General features: G+C 45.1%; 1 protein-coding gene across 5 annotated transcripts in view; it reads left to right on the top strand.

Annotated features, from left to right (window-relative positions):
- Window positions 1-17,811, top strand: part of LOC124722065 (transcription factor CP2) — an 881,222-nt gene that overhangs the window by 495,479 nt on the left and 367,932 nt on the right. For all 5 annotated transcript variants that reach the window (XM_047247263.1, XM_047247260.1, XM_047247261.1 and 2 more), the window contains one exon: window positions 11,596-11,722. In XM_047247263.1, coding sequence (XP_047103219.1) covers window positions 11,596-11,722 — 127 coding nt within the window. The remainder of the gene's footprint in view (window positions 1-11,595; window positions 11,723-17,811) is intronic.

Below are 17,811 nucleotides of genomic sequence, written 5' to 3'. Positions count from 1 at the left end.
AACCTAAAATAACGAAAAATTCCCGGAATTCTAAAAAATTCCCGGGTTTTTCCCGGTTTTCTCCCGGATGAAAAAATTCCCGGGTTTTTCCCGGATCTCCCGGTTGTCCCGGGTCGTATACTCCCTGCGTTTTATACATTTCGCCTGAAAATAGTTACACAGCCGAATCGTCGTAGTACATAAAATAAAAATGAAATGAATATGTATAACAGCCACCGAGCGATGTGGCGCAGTGGCTAGCTCACTGGACTCGCATTCGGGAGGACGACGGTTCAATCCCGCGTCCGGCCATCCTGATTTAGGTTTTCCGTGATTTCCCTAAATCGCTCTAGTCAAATGCCGGGATGGTTCCTTTGAAAGGGCACGGCCGACTTCCTTCCCCGTCCTTCCCTAATCCGATGAAACCTGATGTCCTCGCTGTCTAGTCTCCTCCCTCAAACAACCCAACCTAACCCCTGTATAACAGCCAATGCGGGAAATTTACTTGTTTCAAGAAGTTTATTACGGCTGTGGACCCTGTTTCAACTTAATTATTTAATACGCCTTGTCATCTGAGATAATAAAGCAAGAACTTTTTAATGGAACGATGTACTCTTTAACGGCGTTAGAAACCTCTTAATACGACGAGTACATTGGTGCAAGGATTGTTAACGTTGTCGTCGAAACTTCCCGCAAAAAATTCAAGAACCATGATAAAAGTGAAAACAATGCTGTGGGAATCGGCTATTGCCATATAAACACCGCCAAGCGGTGCTCTCGCGGTAAGCTTCGCCATTGTATCAAGCCTTTCGATAGTTTACGTGTTTCCACAAAAGTTCTCTACTTAAATATGAATTTGTACACGCATTTGAAGTGGTTTTCCTAGGCCCCTTCTGATACACTAGAAGTTAGCACATACACTCAGTTGCTTTTACAACAATCGTAGCTGACTCTATATATGTCGTATAGAACCAAGACGAAATACATTTTGTCTTAGTAGCGTAGACCTTTCTTCCTGCTGCATATGACGACGGTTTAGAACATTTTTCGGATACTTATACGAAAAATTTCAAAGCGAACATAAACGGGAGTTATATCACTGTACTCGTCTTTCCAAGGGTTTTCGAATGTCATTAAAGTATATAGTTCCATTTAAAAACCGTACTGGCATTATTACCTCGGATGATACAGCAGTTAAGCGTTTTGGCTATGCGACAGTATTACGTTCCCCTTTGCCTACTGTCGTTTTCTGAAAACCTACTACTAGTTTAGATATCTTCAGCCGTTCACAAAATAAAAGGCGTGACTGTTTTAGTAGATTCGCCTTATATAGCCACAGCCATCCCTGCAGCATGTCTCTGTGCTACACCATGATTTAAGAAGCTAAGAAGCTTATGTCCAAAGTTGAGTATGATTTTACCTGTTGATAAATACAAGGGCGCACTGAAAAGTAATGCCTCCGAATTTTTTTATGTGAAAACTCTTAAAGATTTTTAAATGAAACAAATTTTATTAGCATTCTACATCTTTATTCTTCATGTCTGCATATTTATTTCTCAGCAAAGTCACCATGGCGACGAAACCATGTCTGCTGCGGCAGAGGGTTGCAACTTGGGTCAGCAAAGCGAGAAAGTCGACCGAGTAGTATACATGACATATATTATCTCAACCGTTATTGGGAACAGAATAAATTTTTTTTAGGTTTTTTGGGGTGTCCGGATACTTTTGGTCACATAATGTAGGTCACAATCGTAAAGATTTTCAAGTGTTCGGCTTTGCTGTGTGCGATAAGCCATTAGTGTTAACCATAACGGTCAAATATTTAACGTGTCTTTCCCAAAAATTTTATGTGGCACGGCCATATAAATATAGTGGTTGGGAAAGTAAATGACAGTCAGAGAATAATTAGAATAACTTTTAGAAACTCTAGTTGTGTCACAGAGGTTGCTTGCATAGCACTTGCGTTACGTATCCCCTGAGTGTAGCTGCACTGGAAGAGATGCGTATCAGTCACGATTAACAAAAAAGAAAAAAAAAACAATAAAAAGAGCTGCATTTTCCCCCGTGGTTCTGTTTGGCTTTAACGAGTATGTCACAAGTCAGCTCAAAAATCACTTGCAGGAAACGCTGAAACAAACACGAAAATGTTGCACGATTTCTTTCGGAATTTTTTGATGACGTACGTACGTAGGACGATAAAAATAGGTAAATTAGGCCATTCCTTCCGCGCACCATCGGGAATGGTGTAGGAATTGGAATACATTATACTACCACACTATCTGTCCTCCTCAACACACGGTGAGATAACTTGGGGAGTAGGAACGCAGATGGTGTCCGTAAGTCTAATAGCAGCGGATGTGGATTGCAAATTTGACACGATTTGGAGATTAGCTTAAATTGGTGAGGACTGCGTTATGCAGTTTAGCAAAATATTCTTGGAGCCCATTACGGAACTCATTCGGGAGGACGACGGTTCAATCCCGCGTCCAGCCATCCTGATTCAGGTTTTCCGTGATTTCCCTAAATCATTCCAGGCAAATGCCGGGATGGTTCCTCTGAAAGGGCACGGCCGACTTCCTTCCCTAATCCGATGAGACCGATGACCACGCTGTCTGGTCTCCTTCCCCAACCAACCAACCATTACGGAACTCGCACAACCTATGTACTGTGTAATGTACGTCAGTTCATATTCTGAGTGAATATTTCTTAAAATCATCTAATTACCCACGCCGAAAGCCACTGTGCGAGGCAGAGGGTACTTCGTGCTAATATTGGCCCCGCTGCACACCCCAATCTCGTTAATCTTATTGTAATGGTACCTACTCGAAATATCCGATAGAGGCAGCAGAGCTGTCGCATAGTATTACTCAAATACTTGTTCTCTATTTTTATCCAACAGGGTTTCCCGAAAACAGCGTCCTTTTTATACCAGTGATTCTCACTGAAGTTACCTGAGCATATCTATTACGCTTTCACATCGTCTAAAATGACCCGTTACACACCTCTGATTGCCGGCCGGTGTGGCTGGCGGTTCTAGGCGCTTCAGTCTGGAAGCGCGTGACCGCTACGGTCGCAGGTTCGAATCCTGCCTCGGGCCTGGATGTGTGTGATGTCCTTAGGTTAGTTAGGTTTAATTAGTTCTAAGTTCTAGGCGACTGATGACCTCAGAAGTTAAGTCGCATAGTGCTCAGAGCCATTTGAGCCACACACCTCTGATTCTTTCCACATCCATCACCAGACCTACGTGACCAGGACTCTAACATACTGCAGCCATACTCGAGAATTGATCATACTAGCGTTTAGTATGCGGTTTCCGTTACAACACCCCATTCTCCCCAAAATGCTCCTTCGCCTTCCCTACTATTAATGTTGCATCTTCGTTCTATATAATAGTGATTAATAGTATTACCCTTATATATTTAAATGCACTTACGCACTCTCGAAGTGAACCACTTATCTTGTACCTTTCCCATGTTGGTTGGCATTCTCCTGCATCCATCAGCATTTAGAGAGGCCTCCACTCAATCCACCAAATGGGAATACTGTCTAAGTCGTTATGCATTTCCTTAATCGCACGAAAATGGCACCATTGTGTAAACATAAAACCTCGTCAGGGAACAATTTGCGTTTCTTACTGCTTTCCGTAAATGGTCTATATACAGTTTACAATGAAGTGAGAAAACTGATGGGGTACCTCCCAGTATCGTGTCGGATCTTCTTCTGCCAGCGTAGTCCAGCAACTCGACGTGGCATGGACTCAGCAGGTCGTTGGAAGTCCCATGCAGAAATGTTGAGCCATGCTTCTGTAGGCGTCCATAATTGCAAAAGTATTGCGAGTACAGAATTTTGTGCACGATCTGACCTCTAGATTATGTCACATAAATGTTCGATAGATTTCATGTCGGGCGATCTGGGTGGCCAAATCATACGCCGAAAGTGTCCAGAATGTTCTACAAATCAGTCGTGAACAATTATGGCGTGGCCAGCTTGCACAGTGCCTTATTGACAACTTGGGACCATGGCTTCTTTGAGTCTGAGCCACACTCGAGCCCTACCACCAACTCTTACCAACTGAAATCGGGACACTTGTGACCAGGACATGGTTTTGCAGTCGTCTACGGTCAAAACGATATGGTCGCGAGCCCAGGAGAGGCGCTGCAGGCGATGTTGTGCTGTTAGCAAAGCCACTCGCGTCGCCCGTCTGTTGACATAGTCCATTAACGTCAGATTAAGTCGCACTGTCCTAATGAATACGTTCGTCGTACGTCCCGCATTGATTTCTGCAGTTATTTCACGTTGTGTTGCTTGTCTGTTAGCACTGACAACTCTACGCAAACACCGTTGCTCTCGGTAGTTAAGCGAAGGCCGCCGGCCACTGCGTTGTCCGTGGTGATGTGTAATGGCTGAAATTTGTTATTCTTGGCACACTCTTGACACTGTGTATCTCTGAATAGTAAATTCCCTGACGAATTCCGAAATGGAATGACCCATGCGTCTAGCTCCAACTACCATTCCGCGTTCAAAGTCTATTAATTCCCGTCGTACGGCCATAATCAGGCTGGAAAATTTTTCACATGAATCAACTGAGTATAAGTGACAGCTCCGCCAATGGACTACTGTTTTGAGCTTTGTGTACGCCATACTAACGCAATGTATATATGTGCATATCTCTATTTCAGTGTATTTGCAGCATTAGAAGTTCTTCTACGCTTTCATCCTGAACACCCAGAAATAAGTTTGTCTGTGGTGATTATCCGTCGTCCAGTGTAGCGTACTGCATGCTATACATGTCTGGATATTTCTCCTTCTTAGCTGTAACCCGTCGAGGTGAACTTAGGTAGAGTTCAGTAAAGTGTCGTCGTTGACTGATTGTAGGAGGACATAGTATAACGTAGACAGAATTTCTATATGGTGAGATGGATGGCAGTTTGCTCCAAGATTAGAAAAACGTAAGTTGAGTAGGAAAAATAAACCTGTAATGTTCCACTAAAGTATTAGTGGTGTACTCCCTGATAAAGTTACGTCAATTAAACACCCAGGCGTGACGTTGGAAAGCCATATGAAATGGAACTAGCACGTAAGGTGGAGTCGACAACGGTTTTTTGAGAGAAACCCAGCAAAGGTGTAACAAAAAGGTATGGTTCAAATGGTTCAAATGGCTCTGAGCACTATGGGACGTAACATCTGAGGTCATCAGTCCCCTAGAACTTAGAACTACTTAAACCTAACTAACCTAAAGACATCACACACATCCATGCCCGAGGCAGGGTTCGAACCTGCGACCGCAGCGGTCACGCGGTTCCAAACTGAAGCGCTTAGAGCCGCACGGCCACACTGGCCGGCAAAAAGGTATGGGGTAACACTTTATTTCCATGTTAGAGCTCATTTTATACTTCTTTTCGTAATCGCATTAATCATCTACATCTACATACATACTCCGCAATCCACCATACGGTGCGTGGCGGAGGGTACCTTGTACCACAACTAGCATCTTCTCTCCCTGTTCCACGCCCAAACAGAACGAGGGAATAACGACTGCCTATATGCCTCTGTGCGAGCCCTAATCTCTCTTATCTTATCTATGTGGTCTTTCCGCGAAATATAAGTTGGCGGCAGTAAAATTGTACTGCAGTCAGCCTCAAATGCTGGTTCTTTAAATTTCCTCAGCAGTGATTCACGAAAAGAACACCTTGTTTCCTCCAGAGACTCCCACCCGAGTTCCTGAAGCATTTCCGTAACACTCGCGTGATGATCAAACCTACCAGTAACAAATCTAGCAGCCCGCCTCTGAATTGCTTCTATGTCCTCTCTCAATACGACTTGATAGGATCCCAAGTGCTCGAGCAGTACTCAAGAATAGGTCGTATTAGTGTTTTATAAGCGGTCTCCTTTACAGATAAACCACATCTTCCCAAAATTCTACCAATGAACCGAAGACGACTATCCGCCTTCCCCACAACTGCCATTACATGCTTGTCCCAGTTCATATCGCTCTCCAATGTTACGCCCAAATATTTAATCGACGTGACTGTGTCAAGCGCCACACTACTAATGGAGTATTCAAACATTATGGGATTTTTTTCTTATTCATCTCATTAATTTAGATTTATCTATATTAAGAGTTAGCTGCCATTCTTTATACCAATCACAAATCCTGTCCAAGACATCTTGTATCCTCCTACACAGTCACTCAACGACGGCACCTTCCCGTACACCATAGCATCATCTGCAAACTGCCGTACATTGCTATCCACCCTATCCAAAAGATCATTTATGTAGATAGAAAACAACAGCGGACCTACCACACTTCCCTGGGACACTCCAGATGATACCCTCACCTCCGATGAACACTCACCATCGAGGATAACGTACTGGGTTCTATTACTTAAGAAGTCTTCGAGCCAGTCACATATTTGGGAACCAATCCCATATGCTCGTACCTTAGTTAGGAGTCTGCAGTGGGGCACCGAGTCAAACGCTTTCCGGAAGTCAAGGAATATGGCATCCGTCTGATACTGTTCATCCATGGTTCGCAAGATATCTTGTGAAAAAAGGGCGAGTTGCGTTTCGCAGGAGCGATGCTTTCTAAAGCCGTGCTGATGCGTGGACAGCAACTTCTCTGTCTCAAGGAAATTCATTGTATTCGAACTGAGAATATGTTCGAGAATCCTGCAACAAACCGATGTTAAGTATATTGGTCTGTAATTTTGAGGATCCGTCCTTCTACCCTTCTTATATACAGGCGTCACCAGCGCTTTTTTCCAGTCGCTTGTGACTTTACGTTGGGCAAGAGATTCGCGATAAATGCAAGCTAAGTAAGGAGCCAATGCAGTAGAGTACTCTCTGTAAAACCGAATTGGAATCGCATCAGGACCTGGCGATTTATTTATTTTCAACCCATTCAGCTGCTTCACAACCCCAGGGATGTCTATCACTATGTCCTCCATACGGGAATCTGTACGAGACTCAAACGGCGGTATGTTCGTACGATCCTCCTGCGTGAAAGATTTCTCAAATCATGGGAAACAAACAGAACGTACAAGCACTGCATGATACCTATCTTACACGAAACGTTCACCATACTGTCTCGGTTACGGTGTAAGACACCTTCCTAAACGAAACATTCGAAAGCCCTCCGTTAGCAACGATACATACATCAACTCGCCGTCGCATTAAATCCTTGATGCGGTGACGTATACCTGGAGAACGGCATACTGTTACACAGCCTTTCAAAGTATGTGCACGAAGATTTTGTGCATTTTGTACCTCGTTACGGTAGACAAGAGGTTTGAAATGCCCCCTTAAAGAAACATCTAATGGACAAAGTGGAGGCTAAAGAACTGGTCCACCGCTACCTATCCATCTGTCACGGAATCTGTTATTTAGAAGCCACGGACTTTGACACGGAAATCAGTAGCAAGTCCATCGTGCGTGACGTACACTGTGTGATCAAAAGTATCCGGACACCTGGCTGAAAATGACTTACATGTTCGGGGCGCCCTCCATCGGTAATGCTGGAATTCTATATGGTGTTGACCCACCCTTAGCCGTGATGACTACTTCCACTCTCGCAGGCATACGTTCAATCATGTGCTGGAAAGCTTCTTGGGGAATGGTAGCCCATTCTTCACGGAGTGCTGCGCTGTGGAGAGGTATCGCTGTCGGTCGGTAAGGCCTGGCACTAAGTCGGCTTTCCAAAACATCCCAAAGGTGTTCTATAGGATTCAGGTCAGGACTCTGTGCAGGCCAATCCATTACAGGGGTCTTATTGTCATGTAACCATTCCGACACAGGCCGTGCATTATGAACGGTGCTCGATCGTGTTGAAAGTTGCAATCGCCATACCCGAATTGCTCTTCAACAGTGGAAAACAAGAAGGTGCTTAAAACATCAATGTAGGCCTATGCTGTGATAGTGCCACGCAAAACAAAAAGGGGTACAAGCCCCCTCCATGAAAAACACGACCACACCATAACACCACAGCCTGCGAATTTTACTATTGGCACTAAACACGCTGGCAAATGACGTTCATCGGACATTCGCCATACCCACACCCTGCCATCGGATCGCCATTGTGTACCGTGATTCGTCACTCCACACAACGTTTTTCCACTGTTCAATCATCCATTGTTTAGCTCCTTACGCCAAGCGAGGCGTCCTTTGGCATTTACCGGCGTGATGTGTGGCTTATGAGCAGCCGCTCGACCATGAAATTCATGTTTTCTCACCTCCTGCCTAACTGTCATGATAACTGCAGTGGATCCTGATCCAGTTTGGAATTCCTGTGTGATGGACTGGATAGATGTTTGCCTATTACACATTACGACCCTCTTCAAATGTCGGCGGTCTCTGTCAGTCAACAGAAGTGGTCGTCTTGTACGCTTTTTGTGGTGTATGTGTCTCTTCACGTTTCCACTTCACTGTCACATCGGAAACAGTGGACCTAGGGGTGTTAGGAGTGTGGAAATCTCGCGAACAGACGTATGACACAAGTGACACCCAATCACCTGACCACGTTCGAAGTCCGTGAGTTCCGCCGGCCGGATTGGCCGAGCGGTTCTATGCGCTACAGTCTGGAGCCGAGCGACCGCTACGGTCGCAGGTTCGAATCCTGCCTCGGGCATTGATGTGTGTGATGTCCTTAGGTTAGTTAGGTTTAATTAGTTCTAAGTTCTGGGCGACTGATGACCTCAGAAGTTAAGTCGCATAGTGCTCAGAGCCATTTCAACCATTTGAACCGTGAGTTCCGCGGAGCGTCCCATTCTGCTCTCTCTCTCACGATGTCTCATGACTACTGAGGTGGCTGATACGGAGTACCTGACAGTAGGTGGCAGCACAATGCACTTAATATGCAAAATGTATGTTTTTTGGGGTGTCCGGATACTTTTGATCACATAGGTTATATCTTTTGTCGTACACGTTCTAGCAGGATAGGTAGAGTATTCTCAAAGAAAGCGTTTCCCCGTTGAGCATGCGTGGACGAACGTGCACTAACAGTCACGAACAATGCTGGCCCAAGCGTTGACAGAAAAGCTTTGTTGATTCTCCAGGGATACATCAGCGCATCAGGGATTTAATGCGATGATGCGTTGATGAATATATCCTTGCTAACAGAGGGAATTTTCAACGTATCATTTAAGAAAATGTTTCATACTGTAACCAAGTGGGTACCATGCAAGAAAACGTTACATTCAATGCTGTTACGTTCTGTTTCTGTGTGTATCCCCTGATGAACGCAGTTACGAAGAGAAGTGGAAAATGAGCTGTAACATGAAAATAAAGCGTTTCCCGACCCATGTCCATGTTATGTATTTTCTTCCTCTACATCCGAGAAATGTTTCGTGAAAGTTTAGCCATGCCGTCTTGTTGCAGCCTGCAGAATGCTAGTGTGATCCTTTCTTCAGTGCTTCTCGAGTGTTTAGGATCCCCACCAGGTAGGATTAAAGGAAGATGTCGAAGCAATTCAAAAAAGTGCTTCAATATTTTTTAGCGGAAGGTTCGATCAACGCGCGAGTATTATGAAAATGCTGTGTGAAATCAAATGAGAATCCTTGGAGGGAAAAACATGTCACGAACCGGCGTTGGCGCCGACTGAAGAACGATTGTACTGCCGCCAACGTACATATCGCGCAAGGAGCGCGAAGACAAGATACACTGAAGCGCCAAAGAAACTGGTATAGGCATACAGAGATGCGTTAACAGACAGAACGCGCGCTGCGGTCTGCAACGCCTACGTAAGACAAGTGTCTGGCGCAGTTGTTAGATCGGTTACTGCTGCTACAATGGCAGGTTATTAAGATTTAAGTGAGTTTGAATGTGATGTTATAGTCGGCGCACGAGAGATGGGACACAGCATCTCCGAGGTAGCGATGAAGTGGAGATTTTACCTTACGACCATTTCACGAGTGTACCGTGAGTATCAGGAATCCTGTAAAATATAAAATCTCCGACATCGCTGCGGCCGGAAAAAGTTCCTTCAAGAACGGGACCAACACGACTGAAGAGAATGGTTCAACGTGACAGATGTGTAACCCTTCTGCAGATTGCTGCAGATTTCAATGCTGGGCCATCAGCAAGTGTCAGCGTGCGAGCCATTCAACGAAACATCATCGATGTTGACGTTTTTAGCCGAATGCCCACTGGTGTACACTTGATGACTACATGACGCAAATCTTTACGCCTCGCCTGAGCCCGTCAACCCCGACAGTGGACTATTGATGACTGGAGATATGTTGCCTGTTCGGACGAGTCTCATTTCAGATTGTATCGAGCGGATGGACGTGTACGGGTATGGAGCCAACCTAATGACTCCATGGACCCTGCATGTCAGCAGGGGGCTGTTCAAGCTGGAGGAGGTTCTGTAATAGTGTGGGGCGCGGGCAGTTGGAGTGATATGGGACCCCTGATACGTCTAGATACGACTCTGACAGGTGACACGTACGTAAGCATCCTGTCTGATCCATTCATGTCCATTGCACATTCGAATGGACTTGGGCAATTCCGGCAGGACAATGCGACACCCCACAGGTCTAGAATTGATACAGAGTGGCTCCAGGAACACTCTTCTGAGTTTAAACGCTTCCGCTGGCTACCAAACTCCCCAGACATGAATATTATTGAGCATATCTGGGATGCCTTGCAACGTGCTGTTCAGAAGAGATCTCCACCCCCCTCGTACTCTTACGGATTTATGGACAGCTCTGCAGGATTCATGGAGTTAATTCACTCCAGCACTACGTCAGACATTAGTCGAGTCCATGCCACGTCGTTTTGCGGCTCTTCTCCGTTCTCGCGGGGGCCCTACACGATATTAGGGAGGTGTACCAATTTGGGTCTTCAGTGTAAATTGGGTCTCGTACGGAGGCATAATCGCAGTCTTTTCTCCCATGCTTCATTCGCGAGTAGAACAGGAAAAGGAATGGCTAGTAGTGCTACAAGGTATCCTCCGCCATGCACCTTATGGTACCTAGTGGAGAAAGTGTGTAGATGTAGATGCAAGGACTGAGTGCTACGAACCACATCGTACAACACTGAGAACCGCCACGTTTCTGCTGCACGGTCTAGGTAATTCTATTATCGTTGCTGGAGATGGCTCGCAACTGGAAATTTCCGGAACAAGGTGAGTGGCCCGGAAGAGCGACTGCTGGTGCCGGAAAAAGCCAGCAAAGAAAATCTGCCTGGCGACGGGCCCACACATCCATCGCTCGCTCTCGGCCGGCGTTGCTGCTCTTCTCATTGTGCTTGGGCGCCTCCAGCGTATGAGATATTCTGCGCCAGTCAGTGCCATCACTGTCAAGTTTGTACTCTGATTCTCTGTGGAAAACTGTGAAATTTTCTGGGTTGCCAAGTGCTGCTGTCAGTTTACCTCGTGTTCAGTTTCACTAGCGTTTCGCCTGTGATTAATTCTCATTTTCAGAAATTGCTGTATTTAAACCCCAGTCCAGTCACTGGAAAAATTGTTCTGCAGTTGCTCTGCATGATTTTACACGAATGCCGGCATGCAGTCTTCCATTCGTGCCCAGCAAGCTAGTGGTCCGTCTGTAAAGGCTGAGGACGTTAAACTCTTTCCTTGCTGTGTTCGTGGTTAGTAAAATGTGTGCGTTTGTGGTGTTTCAGGAACGGGTGGGGGAGAGAAGATGAGTAGCTGGCAAGTGGAGGACATCGATGACAACCTAGCAGCCGACTTGGACGGGAGCCTCTCGGGCCTGGGGGTCGACCTCACCACCGGATCCTACAGCATGAGGTGAGTACCCGCATTACATATTCAGTCTGGTTGCAGTGAACTACTTCCCTTGTTCCACTCCAGACAGCAAAACGAGTACGTTGTTTGCAGCTGAAATTTGGAGGGTAACAATGCCTTTATAATAAAATTCGTTGCTGTGAAACAGCAAACAGCCACTAAGTTGGTGAAATAGGTATATTGTCATTATCAATTTCAATCTGTCAGTTCATCTTCAGATATCAGGAGTTCATTTAAGAGCAGCCATGTTGATCATGTCTTAAATACTTCGTCGCGTCATTGTGCCAGTGAAAACGTTTCATTTTTTTACGCTCTTTGTACATATTACTGTTGTTTTCACTTTGCGAATAGGAATTAGCTTAATATTCACTTCGTCTGCTTTGTACTGTGGGGTACCACCCAACCAAAAAAAAAATCTGTGTTACCTTTCATAAACGCATTGCTGTCAAAAATGGCTCTGAGCACTATGGGACTTAACATCTGAGGTCATCGGTCCCCTAGAACTTAGAACTACTTAAACCTAACTAACATAAGGACATCACACACATCCATGCCCGAATCAGGATTCGAACCTTCGACCGTAGCGGTCGCGCGGTTCAAGACTAAAGCGCCTAGAACCACTCGGCCACAACGGCCGGCGCATTGCTGTCTTCTGAAAATGAACTGACTATTCTGAACTGTTAATGACAAAAACCTTAAATTGATTTAAATATTTCGTCAATTTAGTGGCTGGCAGCTGTTTTACAATACGTTTATGCACACTGCTTTCCTGTAAGGATTATTTAAATCACAACACGAAGTTTGCACAAAAAGTTTCTTTCCATAATAGAAAATAAATATCAAGTTCTTAAGAAAATATTGTGCAACAGGCGATCAGCGTGAAAGAGATAAAAAATAAAATAGTGGTTAGCTTTTACATTCCGATGTCAGCGGTCGCAGTTAGAACGTATTATGACTTAGAGAGAACGTCTTTCGCGACTGCAATAAGGCTGGTAATCACATCAAACACAGTTCTCTTCATTACAAAGCATAAAGAGTGATCACTGTAAAAGTAAAGCTCTGCTTGATGTTTGGATAAATGATACCTAAAACTATTCCTGTCCGAAGTGTTACGATTTTTTAGTACGTACAGTAAGCATTTCCACATATGATTCAGTTGCGGGGTGTGGATACATGACACTGCACTGCCCTGCTGTAATAATATGGTCCTATTTTGCTGTGAAATCCTCATACTTCCGTACAGCAACGAAGTAAATTATAAGACATAAGTTAATTTAGTAATTCTTGAGAGGTTGCTGCTTACATCTTTTGCTTTTACTCTGCATAGATGAGAATAATTTTATATGTACACTATTACCTTTAATATACCATATTTTGCCTATCATGAGCAAACGATAATTCGATTTACACTGTCTGATCAAAAGTATCCGTACACCCCCATTTTTTTTTTTTTGACGGGTTTGACGCGAACCGCCACGAATTCCTCTCTTGTGCCAACCTCTTCATCTCAGACTAGCACTTGCAACCTTCATCCTCAATTATTTGCTGCATGTATTCCAATCTCTGTCTTCCTGTACAGTTTCTACCCTCTACAGCTCCCTCCAGTACCATAGAAGCCATTCACTGACGTCTCAGCAGATGTCCTGTCATCCGGTCCCTTCTCCTTGTCTGTGTTTTCCACATACTCCTTTCCTTTCCGATTCTGGGCAGATCTTCCTCATTCCTTACCTTATCAGTCCACCTAATTTTTAACATTAGTGGAGATTACTATGGGATGTTGCGGCGGCGCGGTCCCTTCCGTCCCTAATACGGCGAAACTGCACCTACCTGTGAACATTGTCTCAGCAGATCATCAGTAGGGAAGCCGAGCGAAACCTACTGTACTTCGACGTGAACCAGGCTGAAATTAAAGTCGCTAATCTACGTTTTGGGAGAAAGTTTTCACACTAAATTAAAGGTTGTAAATTTTGTCCTTAATTAATGTATTCTGAAACTTAGGTGAACAAGTATCACTGCCAAGCCCGTGTTAGTCTTAACACAGTCACTCACAATCCATTTCACTCACGTTAGCAAGTTTATGGTGTTGCATTTCCCGCACTAATAGCTACAGAAATACGGATTGTTTTTGATTGAGAATGCTCGACAAATATTAAATCTGTCGGTACCTAATGCAGTCACAGTTTTTAGCCACCGACCTGCTCAATACGCCACGCGGAATTTGTCTTTTCTCGTCACAAAATTCACTTAAAAATTCCGAAATTTCTACACGCCCATCGGAATAATTATGCCGTCACTTTACAACACTTTTGATGTATGAAACACTGCTAGATCCGGCAACTTATCATTTCCATCGGAACTACTACTACACACGTCCGAACTGTTTCATGGCTAGGCTCCGACTCCTCTCTACAATACGCCAAGTCTTCTCTACCAGCAGAGAAAGGCGCACGAAGGATATTGCTTTACCATTGGTCAGTTAACTCAACAGCCAATAGCAAAACAACATTCTCCCGCGTCAGTCCGCGCTTTTCATCAATAACCAATCACAAAATAGTAAACCTAACGAATGCACTTTTTACCGACGTAATTATCTAATATGCTGAAGTTTTGTTTATGCATAAAGTTATTTACTACTGTTATTTATACCTGAATTAACTTTCCCTTTACCATAAATTTACTTTAAAAATCTATTCTACAGAAATCTCCTTTGTCCTCATCCATACTTCTTCGAAATGCTCCCATACTAAATCACACTACATACTCGTTAAACAATTATCTTCATATTAATCTTAAACCACATTCACGCATCATTCATACTGCTAAAACACATTTATAACATTTTACATGCACAACAAGACATAATAACACTTTATGAAAATACTACAACAGTTTATGAAAAACATTCTATTACTTTAGTGCACTCTAGTGGGCACAATCGAAACTAAATCACAGTCACTACCCAATCCTGTCCTCTATCGGCTGATACATAATCTACGTGCGTGTCCAGTCTCGCGTCACCATCTGTCGCTATCCAGCTCTGAGACTCATCTCCCACTTAATTGCCTCCAAGGCAGGATCGGTATACGGCGCTACGCCTCAATGTGTCTACCCTTCGCATTTGTGACGGTTTGAAATCTGCTGTGGACACCTTCAATAAGGCGTCTTAATGTTTGTGGAGGAATGGCAGCTCAATCTTCCCCAAGAACCGAATATAAGACTGTAATGATGTTGGACGCTGGAGTCTGGAGCGAAGTCGTCGTTCTAAATCGTCTCAAAGGTGTTCCATTGCGTTCAGGTCGGGACTCCGGGCAGGACAGTTATTTTCACAGACCAGTGCCTCAGATATGTTAATTTGTGACAGGCTGCATTGTCGTACTGATACAGTCAATCATTGTGTCAGAACTGTTCATCTACTGTAGGCAGGACACAGTGCTGTAAAATGTTTTATATTCTTCCTCATTTAGCGCAGTAAGGGGACCACACCATAACCACGAAAAATACCTCTAGTCCACGACACCACCTCCTCCGTGCTTCAGCGTTGGCGCTACGCATGATGGTAGGTAACGTTCTCCAGCTACTTGCCAAACTCAAACATTTCCATTGCACTGCCACGTGGTACAGCGTGAGTCATCACACCAAAAAACTCGTTGTCAGTGTGGTGTCACCGCCAGACACCACACTTGCTAGGTGGTAGCCTTTAAATCGGCCGCGGTCCGTTAGTATACGTCGGACCCGCGTGTCGCCACTATCAGTGATTGCAGTCCGAGCGCCGCCTCACGGCAGGTCTAGACAGACTTCCTAGCACTCGCCCCAGTTGTACAACCGGCTTTGCTAGCGATGGTTCACTGACAAAATACGCTCTCATTTGCCGAGACGATAGTTAGCATAGCCTTCAGCTACGTCATTTGCTACTACATAACAAGGCGCCAGTACCAGTTACTATTGATATTGTAAATAATGTACAGACAAGAGCGACGCTCATCATTAATGGATTAAAGTTAAGTATTCCACCAGCTACGTCCGTTTTTCTAAAGTCTAATTTCCTTGTCCTGTTCCAGATCTCACGCCAGCCTGCGTGAGCTAAAACGCGTGCCTTTCGGCTTCCTCTAGGACCCGGTGTTGGCTCTCCTGCCAACCCACAACAGTCAGTCACCGACTGCTAGCGGCGTCGATTTTTATATCATCTCAACCGTCGCTTAGCATTGATTACAGAAATGTGCAACTTCTTAGGAGCTGCTCGACCATAATACCCTATTACTTTTAACTCCATACGCACATTCATTATGGTACACTACTCACCATTAAAATTGCTACACCAAGAATAAATGCAGGTGATAAACGGGTATTCATTGGACAAACATATTATACTAGAACTGACATGTCATTACATTTTCACGCAATTTGGGTGCATAGATCCTGAGAAATCAGTACCCAGAACAACCACCTCTGGCCGTAATAACGGCCTTGATCCGCCTAGGCATTGTGTCAAAGAGTTTGGATGGCGTGTACAGGTACAGCTGCCCATGCAGCTTCAACACGGTACCACAGTTCATCAAGAGTAGGGACTGGCGTATTGTGACGAGCCAGTTGCTCGGCCACCATTGACCAGACGTTTTCAATTGGTGAGCGATCTGGAGAATGTGCTGGCCAGGGCAGCAGTCGAACATGTTCTGTATCCAGAAAGGCCTGTACAGGACCTGCAACATGCGGTCGTGCATTATCCAGCTGAAATGTAGGGTTTCGCAGGGATCGAATGAAGGGTAGAGCCACGGGTTGTAAAACATCTGAAATGTAACGTCCATTGTTCGAAGTGCCGTCAGTGCGAACAAGAGGTGATCGAGACGTGTAACCATCGGCACCCCATACCATCACGCAGGGTGATACTCCAGTATGGCGATGACGAATACACGCTTCCATTGTGCGTTCACCGCGATGTCGCCAAACTCGGATGCGACCATGTTGATGCTGTAAACAGAACCTAGATTCATCCGAAAAAATGACGTTTTGCCATTCGTGCACCTAGGTTCGTCGTTGAATATACCATCGCAGGCGCTCCTGTCTGTGATGCAGCGTCAAGGGTAACCGCAGCCACGGTCTCCGAGCTGATAGTCCATGCTGCAGCAAACGTCGTCGAACTGTTCGTGCAGATGGTTGTCGTCTTGCAAACGTCCCCATCTGTTGACTCAGGGATCGAGACGTGGCTGCACTATCCGTTACAGCCATGCGGATAAGATGCCTGTCATCTCGACTACTAGTGATACGAGGCCGTTGGGATCCAGCACGGCGTTCCGTATTACCCTCATGAACCCACCTATTCCACATTCTGCTAACAGTCATTGGATCTCGACCAACGCGAGGAGCAATGTCACGGTACGATAAACCGCAATCGCTATAGGCTACGTACGATCCGACCTTTATCAAAGTCGGAAACGTGATGGTACCCATTTCTCCTCCTTACACGTGGCATCACAACAACGTTTCACCAGGCAACGCCGGTCAACTGCTGTTTGTGTATGAGAAATCGGTTGGAAACTTTCCTCATGTCAGCACGTTGTAGGTGTCGCCACCTGCGCCAACCTTGTGTGAATGCTTTGAAAAGCTAATCATTTGCATATCACAGCATCTTCTTCCTGTCGGTTAAATTTTGCGTCTGTAGCACGTCATCTTCGTGGTGTAGCAATTTTAATGGCCAATAGTGTAGGTGGACTGCTGGTAACAAATTGCCGTCCGCAGTGTTCGACGGTCCCTGTGTCTCAGTCCTTAAGGTCTTCCTGGTCTCGGTTGGGCTGTGGTTCTTCCTTCGCATTTCAGTTTCACAATCGCATCACCAACAATCGACCCAGGCAGCCGTAGAAGGATCGGAATGTCCCTAAAGGATTTGTTACTCAGGTTACATCCAGTGACTAGTCCACTGAGCTCTCACGAACGACCCATTCTCATGACACTAATTCGCTACTGACACCCATTTTTGTACTGGTGGGCCCGCCTCTCGTGACATCTAGTGGTCAGTTCCGCATTACATAGAGGTGTCCGGATACTTATGATCAGACAGTGTATTTACCACTGTAGCGCATCATGATTCAGTGTTCCCC

Source organism: Schistocerca piceifrons, chromosome X (assembly GCF_021461385.2).
Source record: "Schistocerca piceifrons isolate TAMUIC-IGC-003096 chromosome X, iqSchPice1.1, whole genome shotgun sequence".
Taxonomy (NCBI): Eukaryota; Metazoa; Arthropoda; class Insecta; order Orthoptera; family Acrididae; genus Schistocerca; species Schistocerca piceifrons.
Note: the sequence above shows the minus strand (reverse complement) of the source record. Positions and strands in the feature narration are given on the sequence as shown.